Source organism: Harpegnathos saltator, unplaced genomic scaffold (assembly GCF_003227715.2).
Source record: "Harpegnathos saltator strain DR-91 unplaced genomic scaffold, Hsal_v8.6 scaffold80, whole genome shotgun sequence".
In the NCBI taxonomy this organism is placed as follows: Eukaryota; Metazoa; Arthropoda; class Insecta; order Hymenoptera; family Formicidae; genus Harpegnathos; species Harpegnathos saltator.
The window spans coordinates 1,086,473-1,097,628 of record NW_020230649.1 but is presented as its reverse complement, the minus strand read 5'-3'; the positions used below and the strand labels follow the sequence as shown (position 1 = coordinate 1,097,628).

General features: G+C 42.5%; 2 protein-coding genes and 1 long non-coding RNA gene across 6 annotated transcripts; 1 reads left to right on the top strand and 2 right to left on the bottom strand.

Moving 5' to 3' along the window:
• Window positions 1-372: 372 nt before the first annotated feature.
• LOC105182583 (uncharacterized) lies at window positions 373-4,137 on the bottom strand. Of its 2 annotated transcripts, XM_019841111.2 has the most exons (13): window positions 4,009-4,137; window positions 3,613-3,918; window positions 3,201-3,289; window positions 2,889-3,048; window positions 2,647-2,771; window positions 2,359-2,557; window positions 1,973-2,138; window positions 1,725-1,879; window positions 1,417-1,579; window positions 1,045-1,253; window positions 818-945; window positions 624-741; window positions 373-537 (listed from the first exon to the last, which is right to left on the bottom strand). In XM_019841111.2, exons 1-13 carry the CDS (start codon window positions 4,121-4,123, stop codon window positions 473-475), a joined length of 1,998 nt encoding a protein of 665 aa, XP_019696670.1. In that variant the 5' UTR covers window positions 4,124-4,137; the 3' UTR covers window positions 373-472. The 2 variants fall into 2 exon arrangements, with proteins under 2 accessions (XP_019696670.1, XP_011138417.1); XM_011140115.3 differs by having other exon boundaries at window positions 458-741.
• LOC112590423 (uncharacterized) lies at window positions 3,002-4,397 on the top strand. The gene is made up of 3 exons (XR_003114193.1): window positions 3,002-3,192; window positions 3,264-3,403; window positions 3,476-4,397. It is a non-coding gene; the product is annotated as an uncharacterized LOC112590423 (long non-coding RNA).
• Window positions 4,364-6,599, bottom strand: LOC105182584 (TIP41-like protein). 3 transcript variants are annotated; one of them, XM_011140117.3, is made up of 6 exons: window positions 6,460-6,599; window positions 5,847-6,028; window positions 5,590-5,769; window positions 5,294-5,516; window positions 5,057-5,215; window positions 4,364-4,864 (listed from the first exon to the last, which is right to left on the bottom strand). In XM_011140117.3, exons 2-6 carry the CDS (start codon window positions 6,023-6,025, stop codon window positions 4,649-4,651), a joined length of 957 nt encoding a protein of 318 aa, XP_011138419.1. In that variant the 5' UTR covers window positions 6,026-6,028; window positions 6,460-6,599; the 3' UTR covers window positions 4,364-4,648. The 3 variants fall into 3 exon arrangements, with proteins under 3 accessions (XP_011138419.1, XP_011138418.1, XP_019696671.1); XM_011140116.3 differs by having other exon boundaries at window positions 6,357-6,597; XM_019841112.2 differs by having other exon boundaries at window positions 6,563-6,581.
• Window positions 6,600-11,156: the final 4,557 nt, after the last annotated feature.

Genomic DNA, 11,156 nt, shown 5'->3' with positions numbered 1-11,156 from the left:
TGGGGGAGAGAGAGAGAGAGAGAGAGAGAGAACGCGACATGGGACAACGTCGCAATGCATGCTCTTACGCGACGTCATTTCATGAAATTGAACGGCGAAGATGACCGCGTTTGAGCATTCAAGTCGCACCGCATGCGACATGATCCTCCCCGCATTTATATTTTCCTCATTTGTCTAACCTATCTTTTCTTTCCAGGTATTATGCAGCGGATAGTACGAGGATACAAACCGACAATGATTGACGACGCCTAAAAAGAAGGAAGCGACGCATATGAAACTTTTGTTTATCTCCTTCAATTGATTGCAAGATAAGTATCTCAATTTTTTTATCATTCTCTATTGATCTTTAGTACTACATAGATCTTTAATCCACCGCGCTACTGTAAAACTCGATACGCGATAAAAACGTGGCTGATACAACATTTATGACAAATACGACTTATCACAATATTCTATTCGTTAGAGTTATCGATCAGCAGACCCAGCGATGTAACGTGTATAATTTAACTACGTAACGGAAATTGTTGGTTACAGGTGCTGCTGGAAAAGGATATTGCTACTGTTACTACTGTTGGTATTAGTGGTATTACTTCTACTACTTTTAATACTTCTATCGCTGTTACCGCCGCTATTGCCGCTATTATTGCTGCTTCTGCTAATATTTTGTCTATTGAAACTCGAAGCGTTGGTCGATATTGTATCTAGAGAGAGCTCTTCTGGCATCTGCATAAAATCGCCGATCTACACAGAAACAACGATTACGGTTGAGATGAACATTGTGTCGCCTGTTAAAAAATAAGAACACAGTCATACGTACATCCTGAGCTTGCTGTGGGTGCTGCCGGTATGTTTCTCTGAACCTGATACCGAACATTATCACGATTCCCAGAGCTACAACGAATCCCAGGGAACCAAAAACGATGCCGACGATACCCGAAGTGTTGTCTGAATTTGTCATGTTGAAAACGTAAGTATCAAGTACGATTTTTCTCGCTGACGCTTGTAACGCTACATGTAACGCAGGAAGAATTTCAATGTTCTCACCTGTAATTAAACCCATGTTGTGGGGCTTATTGTAAGAGAAATAAATCGTATCGAATGACTCGCTATCGCCGGGTATGAGCTCAATTTTCGCCCCGCATGTCCAGTTTCCGTTGTGTATCGAAGTTGCGGGTTCGACGACCAATCCGCAATCGCCAGCCGCGAGGCCCTTTCCGTTATACCAATAACGCACGTTGTCCTGCACGAGGGGACTGCAAAAATTCCGACGTAATGCGAAAGATAACGGCAGTACAATTAACGATATAGTAAACGTTTCGTTAGGTATGAGCCTCCCAATTTCTTTATTTGCAAAAGTCGAATACTAGACATGTCTTCTGGCATTACATACGTAAATATGTATACGGAATCTCGTACTTGCTTTCGGTGATGTACTCGGTGACATGTATGCCGAATCCAATCGGCAATTGAAACCTGCAGTAATTGAGGGCCATCACGTGCGGCACGGTTTTGCAGTGGAAGATGACTTTGTCGTCGTCAACGGAAAACACGAACTTTTCCACCGCCGCCAGAGATGTATCTGGATTCGCGCGTGTGATATTTAGCATCCGAGTCACTTACTTACCAACTTGACCTCGCAACGATACCTTACTCGCACAATCGTCGCGTGTAGCACTCGACGACTGTGCGGAGTTCGCGTCGAGTCTAGACAACACCATCCGTACCTGCTATCCGAACGTTGATCTCTTCGATAAACTCTATGCCGGGTGAAGCGGGTCCCATGTGGCAAGTCCATGTGCCGTTGTGCTTGTCCTTGTTGGCTTCAGGAATCTCGATCGAGCAGTTACCGAACCAATAAGTATTTACCTGTGGACCGTTACTGCAACAACACCGCTCGGTTAAGCTCTTCTAGCGACGGTTCATCACAAATCGACGTTTACTCCGAATCTAATTGTTATAATCGTGTACCCACCTGAGTGCCATACTCGTCTCATTCGTGGTCTGGTGAATCTTCCCGTTCGGCTCGGAGAACCAACAGTAGCTTAACGGCTCGCTCAAGGAGCATTCCAGTCTGAGAAACTTTCCTTCGGTCGTGATGACAGGCGAGGTGGCGGTCGAGAGAGTTATACTGTCCGCGGCTGTCGCGATGGAATGTTCCATTATTGTCATTGCTATTACTGCTATTACACGTTGATCGCCATACGCGAGCTATCTCGTAGCTGAAAAGAGTTCTCTGTTCCATACACCAATTACATTCGTAATTGGCATAATCACGTTCGTTATCGTTGACAGGGTTTGCACTTAGCATTTGCGCGTCGTTTATTATTACGTTAATTCCCTCCGTTGTTCTTGTTTTACCTCGTTTCGCGAAAGTCCTCGAAACCATTATGGCTGTCACGATAGGCGACTTATTCGGCGTATTGATCAGGCAGTACCAAAGCCCGTAGTCCTTCTCCTCCGGAGACTGAATCGTCAGGCCGCATTCTCCCGCATCCAGCCCGCTACCGTAATACTCGTATCGGCCTTTGCGCATACCTTCGCGTAGTCTGAATCCCACCTGCAAGAGAGCGTCGAGGTTATTGGGTTCCCAAGCAACCTACACTCGCGTTAAACTCATCGTGGCCTACGGATCATCCTGGAGAATACCTGGTCGACTGAGGACTTCGTGAATCTGCACAGGGTCAAGTGTTTGTCCAGTGCCTGGTAGTTGCAGTACAAATGCACGGCTTCGGGGTCAACAGAGATGGTGTACCCGGAACTCACGTGTTCAGCTGAGAGATAAGAACAAGACAACAACGATGAGCAGCCGATAACAACGAGTCTCCGACTTAAAGCTTCAGTAACTACAGCCCGCAATGTTTCGGTGTCATATCACGCGAATAACTTACAGAACACGGACACGTTGATCATCTTCATGGTTTCCTCGATCCGGCCCCTCACGCCAATTATGGCGCTCCAGTTTCCATGGTCCACCGTGGACACCTTTTCGATTTCCACACCGCACACATTGTTCACAATCACGCTGAAGGGTTCGTGCGGATTCCGTACCTGTTTCGACAATTTCCCGCGGAGTTAGAGGATCGTACGAGAAGGGACGATCACGGGAGGAAAGAGCACCGAGTATAACGGCACCGTGAGCGCGCGAAGAGTTAATTTTCGTAGGTCTCTATTCAGGAACATTTGAACGCATATGTACGTACTATGCAGTATTCGTTGATGTCGGAGAACGTGAGCGTGTATGTCATCCCCTTTGTTATCTCCAGCGATTCCGCCGATGCGTCGAATTGATCTGAAACACAGAATTCCCGATGCTGAGTGCCGTGCCGTCCTGCCGGTGCGCGTGGCCACATCGTAGCCGACGTGGGGAATACCCGCGGTTAGTCCCGCTGAACATCGAGTAACAGTAAGATCACACGAATGTCATAATCTCTCGTTCAACAATGAGACGTCTTAAAGATGTCCTACTTTTCCTTAGATGTCCTTTGAACGTCTTGCAGACTACGCGCGAGTCGTATTACATTGTTTCGAGCGAGAGATTACAATATTGGTGGAACGTTGCCGTCAGTTGGAGCTCGTCACTCAATTCAACTCGGAGCTGTCTTGGATCTCTACCTAACACCGTGATCATGACGACGTCCACCACTTTGGAGTTTTCGTTCTGTGAGATGAGTCTCCAAAACCCATGATCCTGCTTCTGCACGTTCTTCACGTAGAAGCCGCACGCACCGTTCACCGGCCAATAGTACATTCTATCGTCGCAACTGGCATTCTTCTCGCTGCCGGCTACCTTGAGGTTGCACGTGTTAAGAAGCGGAGTCCTCACGTAACACGATGTTTCGTCCTTTAAAATCTGCAGGAGTTGCACCTGGACATCTTGGCCCTCCTGGACCTCTACCGACGTAGGTAAGATTCTCCTCTCTGACGCAGAACAATGTTAAGGTAAGAAATGATCGGTGACCTCCGTATACGGCTGGCGAACTGTACGCGCGCTCGATCGTGAACTCGTACCTGCGTCGACGTCGCGAATGAGCAAAGCGACACTCAGCACAATGAGGCTCCTCAAGTGAACGGTACGGCACATTTTCGCAAAATGTAGAACACAGGAACACTGTGCAAGTGTCATATCAGAAAGGTAGATGCGATTATCAAACAGATAGAGTCTATTGTTGATAATTAATGATAAGCGTATTCGCTAGATGACTTCTGGGCGTAAAAAGTGCGTTCTATTTTGTTAATACTCCTCTGTCAACGTGTCGATCCGCGATAGAGGCGTGTACCTTGCCGAATGAATAATTCGGATGCGCAAAGTTTATACCGCAGAGCTTACGTCGACATCGGGATGAACCGAATTCTTTTGGGAAGATCTTTATTAAAAATCAGAGATACGAGAAGAAAAACGTAGATACTAAAGTGACAAGCATGATAAGAGCGAAATCTGTTTCGAACTGAGGACTTGATACTGATCAATCCGAGATAAAAGCCATTGTAAATAATTCTCTTGTTTTACTTTCGATGCATAAATATAGAACCTTGGGTTTTATCATGATCAAAGTCTGATGAGAGTCTATGATCTGCACAAGTGAGTTCCTCATTGATGTTTCCTCACGAATACAATATCACATAACACAGGCGCTTCGGCACAAAAGTTTTAAGTAATGGAACTGTCTGTCGTGTGTTCACTAGATTCTGCTGGTTTTTCTTCGCTCGCGGATGTACCCTGCTTTTCCGCATCTCGGGAGTTGATCGTATCTTCGTTTAATTTAGACACTTCCTTCTCAAGTATTATTAACTTGTGGTAGTGACTTCCGACCAATGGCAAGTGAGGCGCTATTTCACTTGGCTCCAGGAAGAGCGCTGGAGAGACCTGTGGAATATTTTAGGTTAATACATGTGATACCTTACAGAACAATACATAACATGAAGTATTATATCCATGCGTTAATAAAAATATTTTTATGTTTTTGATATGTTTGCATACGTATGGTGTTGATAGGGAACATATTAAAATTTCAAGTGCTACTTTCTACAGTTGTTACTTAAAGTTAATATTACTTACTCGAATATTTTGAACCTTGGCTTCCCGCGACGTAAACTCGCGTAACAAGTAATTTTTGCCAAGTTCGTGATAGATACGAGTATCATTTATCCTTAGCATTACATTGTCAATTCTCAAAAAATATCGCAACAGTATGAAAAAACTGCTGGGCATGACTCTCTGTAAAGAATAAGAATTGAAATAATTAGAATCTCATTGTACACATTGCCATTTAAATTTGTACTTGAAGTAACTTACAATTTTTACTGAATTCACCGCAATACCATTGTCATGAAGTTCATCCTCAAACAGGGTTAAGTCATTATAAAACAATATTTTATCTCTTTGCCTTAGTTTATCCATATCAATTCTCTCATTTGTCTCCTCAATTTTAAAACCAAATATTGTACCAGTATAATCTGTAGTAAATGTCCAATCAAAAGGTTTCACTTTTTCTTCTAAATATTCACTGCTGTCCGATCTGTTGAAATATTTAACCAAGAGTATGGTAAGAGCTATAGGTAAGATTAAAATAGGTGTAAATTGTAACATACCTAGATTCCTTCCATGCTTCTGCACATGCCAATTGTACATTGATTTTCCCATTGGATACATGCCTTAGTGCATCTAAAGCATTAAACTGCAATAATGCTCCATCTTGATGTGTCAGAGTCAATACATTATTGGGGAATACCATATCAGGCATATGTGGCAGCTCTAATGTATTATTGTAGCTGAAAGATAAATACATATTTCTCAATGTTTATTCGTGTTACCATAAATTTTGGAATAAATCTAACAAAACACATACACGCAAAATTGACAAGCTTCATTGTCTTTGTTACTGCAACCATTCTCACTTTTGGAACACTTGGAATGCAGTATATGAGACTGTGTATACTTGATATGCCATGGTGAACAAACATAAACCTCTTCATTCACTGGCAACCTCAAGATGTCAATTCCACCATGTACCTTTACAGCTGTCATGACCTAAAAGTAAAGAAACTTATCAGTACATTGTGAGCAACATTAATATATTGCCATCAAGCGTTAAACATGTCCAACACCTCAATGTCTCATAGAAGACCACAGTCATATAAGAGATAAATTTTCGATTTATTTATATAAATAATCAAGTTTCTTTTATACGATTACATAAAAAAAAGATAAGGACTCTGGGGAGAGTTCTCTGAATGAATCGTATGTGTAGTGGTGAACATGTTAAAATTACAGGTAGTACAGGTTACGTGATCTCTTGGAAAATACAAAAGTGATCATGCACTTGCAACTGTCATATCTATTATATATTTTCGAGGACCTTCTACAATGTCAGGATGAGAAGCCAATTTTTATTATGAAAGTTAAAAATTGAAATCAGCTTAATCACATGTTGAACACTGTCGAATACATTCGTCACTCACTTATATCAATCCCCACAGTGGAACTAAATTTTCGGCAAACGCTCGCGTAGACATGTATTTCCGTTTTGATGGCAAATAATGCAAGAATTTATAAATTACCCACATCACCAAATGACCAATCGCATTCTAAAGGCACCAATGAGACACTATATGGCCAGTATTCATAGTCGGATCTTATATTTAAGAACGTCTTAAGTTTATCTTCAGATGCTGTACAAATCATTTCATTGGCTATGGGGTATCTGAAAATGAACTTAAGACAGCTTATGGTCTGTTCTTTGTAGCTGCACTGCTGAACTGGTGCAATAAGCTAGAATGAGAAAACCTATACTTTGGTCTGTTCTTTGTAGCTGCACTGCTGAACTGGTACAATAAGCTAGAGTGAGAAAACCTATATTTGTCTCACTTTAACTTATTGCACCAGTTCAACAGTGCAGCTACAAAGAACAGACCAATCAATGGGTCTGTTCAACATTCACTAGTTCAACAGTGAAGCTATAAAAAACAGACCCAATTGTAACGTGGCAGCTTGGGGCGCCCGTTACAGAGCGTATGCCATAGGATAAAGGCTCGTCTACGTTAGCTGTAAGAGTAAGGCTGTAAGGTTGCAAGACACGAAATGAAATATTTTCATTCGCTGACAGCTTTCGTTACAGCCTTAGCTTAATATTACATGTGTCGTACGACAAGCTTTTCGGATACATTAATTGGCGTACGCGAAGCAATCCTAGAAATATTCTACTTGTTAACCAATCAACGTATTCGAAAAGATTGTCGTACGACAAATGTAATATAAAGTGTGGTCTACAATGGCAGTAAGCAGTAAGAAGTAAGCGGTAAGCGTAAGCGGTAAGAAATAAACCAATCACAGTCGATTATGACAAAAATAATCAACTGTGGTTAGTCCATTTCTTAAGCTAAGACTCCATGCATGCGGTGAGCTGCGGCAAATGCTGCGGTGACCAATCAGGAGGGAGGCGCAAGTCCGGTTGCGGCAAGCTCCGGCATGCGTCTGTCTCCTGATTGGTCACCGCAGCCGTTTGCCGGAGCTCACCGCATGCATGGAGTCTTAGCTTTAGTGTTCATGCTTACTTCTTACTGCTTGCGACTATTGTAGACCACGCTTTAGCCTTACAGCCTTACTCTTAAGGCTTGTCTACAATAGCTGTAAGAGTAAGGCTGTAAGGCTGTAACGTAAGCTGTCAGCGAATGAAAATATTTCATTTCGTGTCTTGCAACCTTAAGCTAAGACTCCATGCATGCGGTGAGCTGCGGCAAATGCTGCGGTGACCAATCAGGAGGGAGGCGCAAGTCCGGTTGCGGCAAGCTCCGGCATGCGTCTGTCTCCTGATTGGTTACCGCAGCCGTTTGCCGGAGCTCACCGCATGCATGGAGTCTTAGCTTTACAGCCTTACTCTCAAGGCTCGTTTACATTAGCTGTAAGAGTAAGGCTGTAAGGTTGCAAGACACGAAATGAAATATTTTCATTCGCTGACAGCTTACGTTACAGCCTTACAGCCTTACTCTTGCAGCTATTGTAGACGAGCCTTTACAGCTAATGTAGACGAGCCTTTACAGCTATTGTATTCTGGATAAGGTTTCTTTTTCAATACTGTGTATTTGCAGGAATTGATGCAGAAAAAACATTTTATACGTCAAAACGTTTTTTACGTCAAAAATTCAGAAAAGAGCGCCGGAAAGTCAATACAGTCGCAGGCAAGATCTGGCGCAGATGCAGATCATGTGCCATATACATCTAATTGGACATTATATAAAGATCTAATGTTTCTGGCTGATCATATTCAACCTAGACAGTAATTAAATCATTATATAAATGATAACTATAACATTTATTCTTGCATTTTGCATTTGTTTTACAATTTTTAATTTAACAAATTTGAAAGATCTATTTTACATAAGTTTTATGTTTAAGATGAATTATATTTGTGCAGGACATTATCAAATTTCTAGCCTATTCTAAAGCACAAGAAAGCTATGGCTTCGTAACTGTTGCATTTTAGCACCTCACAACTTGCCAGCTCACAGCATTCCAGTTCACAATGTGCCATACCAACACCTGCAACATATCCATCCATATGTACACCGCCAATAATTCTGAAGAAAACACAGATGTAACACATCGATCAATAAGTCCCGCGACTAACTACTAAAACAACATTTGTTTGCCAAAATTCTTCTTTATTCATCAACATAGTCTCCTTCAATAGCGATACATTCATTTCAACGCTTTCCTAACTTTTCTATGCCAGTCGTGTAGAACGATTTATCTTTGGTTTCAAAATAGGCGTTAGTTTCGGCAATCACTTCTTCATTGGAGCCAAATCTCTTTCTCTGGAGCATCTTGTTGAGGTCTGCGAACAACCAATAATCGCTGAGGGCCAAATCTGGAGAATACGGTGGGTGCGGAAGCAATTCGAAATTCAACTCATGCAATTTGGCCATCGTTACCATCGACTTGTGACACGTCAGTGCATTGTCATGATGAAAGAGAATTTTTTTCTTCTTCATATGAGGCCGTTTTTTTGCAATTTCTGCCTTCAAACGCTCCAATAACGCTACGTAATATTCGCTATTGATGGTTTTTCCTTTTTCAAGGTAATCGATGAATATTATACCATGCGCATCCCAAAATATGGAGGTCATAACCTTCTCGGCCGAATGTTGAGTTTTTAAACGACTTTCATCGGCTGCTCTCCACTCAGCTGACTGCCGATTTGATTCCGAAGTATAGTGGTGGATCCAAGTTTCAACCATTGTCACATATCGACGCAAAAACTCTTGTTCATTTCGCGTAAACAGTGCCAAACAGCGCTCTGAATCATCGATGCGTTGTTGTTTCTGTTCCATTCCGAGCAAACGCGGCACCCATTTCGAAAAAAGCTTTTTCATGACCAAATGTTCATGCAAAATAGTGTAAACACTACCAAATGATATCTTCAGGATGTCAGCTATCTCACGCAACTTTACTTTGCGATTTTCCATCACGATTTTGAGGGTTTTTTTATGTTTTCTGGTGTAAAAGCCTCACTTGGACGACCAGAGCGTTCAGCATCATTTGTGTCTGTACGACCGCGTTTGAAATCAGCATACCACCGACAAATGGTTGCTTTTGACGGAGCAGAGCCCGGATAACACTTTTCAAGCCATCGCTGAGTTTGAATTTTTTCCCGGTATTTTTTCCCATTAAAAAGCAATATTTTATTAACACACGAAATTCGGTTTTTTCCATTGTTTTGAAAATAGCAAAAGTAGCGTCACTAAAACCACTGTAACTCAACGACACAATGTCGGAATGTCATGAAAATTTAACACGTAACTTCTAAAGGTTGGTACTAACTGAGAATGATATGGATTTGTTATTAGAGGCACCATCTGTTGGTTAGTCCCGGGATTTATTGATCGATGTGTTAATATGGAATACTGACTTGTGCGAATCTTTAAGTATAAAAGTAATTAATCGACTCTCGCACACTCGAGAGGACCTCGATTGCCTACACGATTGGACACAACCAACCGGTGCAAAGCTTTATCTGGTGAATTTTAAATCCAACCAATCATTACTCTGTGTCCTGTGTACAATCGCGATGTGTTCAATCGGACCACCCGCACAGTCGATACAATTTTCCTCCTGCGTTCTGATTGGCTTATCTTTCCTATTGCATCGTATTGTAGACAGGACTACCGTAAGCATCTTTACGCCAAAATCGTTACTTCTACTCCTACTCCTTACTTTATCTATTGTAGATCGGGCCTTACTTCTTACTGCTTGCGGCCATTGTAGACCACGCTTAAGGGGATCCTAGAGCGGCACGACTCCAGACCTACGATGTAGTGTCGACGTACGCAGAGAGTCTTCCCGGCGATTGGGGCAGACGGAGAAGAGATTCGGCAAGGCGACGGCAGTGATGACAAGTCGTGGGAATTTTTCCCATATGGGAGCCGTTGTGCGCATGCGTGAGCATGACGTAAGAGCTCAACGCAAGCGTTTCCAGTGATGGATATAAACGCAGATAGTAGGTGCAAATAGTGCGCACGAAAGGTCCCGCGCGGCTGTCCATTATAGTTGTTTCGCGTTTTTCCCATGAGTACTTAGGTTATATATTCATAATGTAAAATGTTATAATAAATAAGTATAGCGATAAATGTAGTGATAAGTGTAGCGATAAGTTAAGAAAGAACTGTGATAATAAATGCAATAGGAATAATAAATGCAATATATTGGCTGCAGATGTAAAAAATTACAAATTAATAAGTTTTATTATTATCTTTCATTATTCATATGTAAACTATATTATATTTATTTAACAGAAGCTCTTTTCCTTCCCTATAATTTCCTTCACATTTCTTTCATAGTGGGGACCTAACGATATCTTCAAATATATATGTCCATGAAGCTACCACAGCGTTTGCTCAGTGCGCGTGCGCGACTTTTCCTACGACTTATCATCACTGCTTGTCATCACAGGGCGACGGGGCACGGCGGCAGGACCGCGCAAGGCTCCCTGGAAGGCCCCGCGAGTGAGGAGCCTCCCAGGGAGCCGATGTCCCTGCGGAAGCCGGAAGGATTCGGCCTATTGCGCTGTGGGATCTCGATCTGAGCGAGCGAGCGGAGAACGAGCGAGCGAAGGACGAGCGAGCGATTCCCGGCGCGAGGGAGTCGACGAGCGAACGGGGTC

What these genes read in the sequence shown, in the direction of transcription:
- LOC105182584 (XM_011140117.3), bottom strand. Translation starts at nt 6,025, where the DNA reads ATGACAGCTGTAAAGGTACATGGTGGAATTGACATCTTGAGGTTGCCA. An exon ending in GAAGCTTGTCAATTTTGCGT is followed by an intron (nt 5,770 to 5,846) that starts GTATGTGTTTTG and finishes TTTATCTTTCAG; the next exon opens with CTACAATAATACATTAGAGC. An exon ending in GAAGCATGGAAGGAATCTAG is followed by an intron (nt 5,517 to 5,589) that starts GTATGTTACAAT and finishes ATATTTCAACAG; the next exon opens with ATCGGACAGCAGTGAATATT.
- LOC105182583 (XM_011140115.3), bottom strand. Translation starts at nt 4,123, where the DNA reads ATGACACTTGCACAGTGTTCCTGTGTTCTACATTTTGCGAAAATGTGC. An exon ending in CGAAGTCCTCAGTCGACCAG is followed by an intron (nt 2,558 to 2,646) that starts GTATTCTCCAGG and finishes GCTCTCTTGCAG; the next exon opens with GTGGGATTCAGACTACGCGA. An exon ending in GATCAACGTTCGGATAGCAG is followed by an intron (nt 1,580 to 1,724) that starts GTACGGATGGTG and finishes GCGCGAATCCAG; the next exon opens with ATACATCTCTGGCGGCGGTG.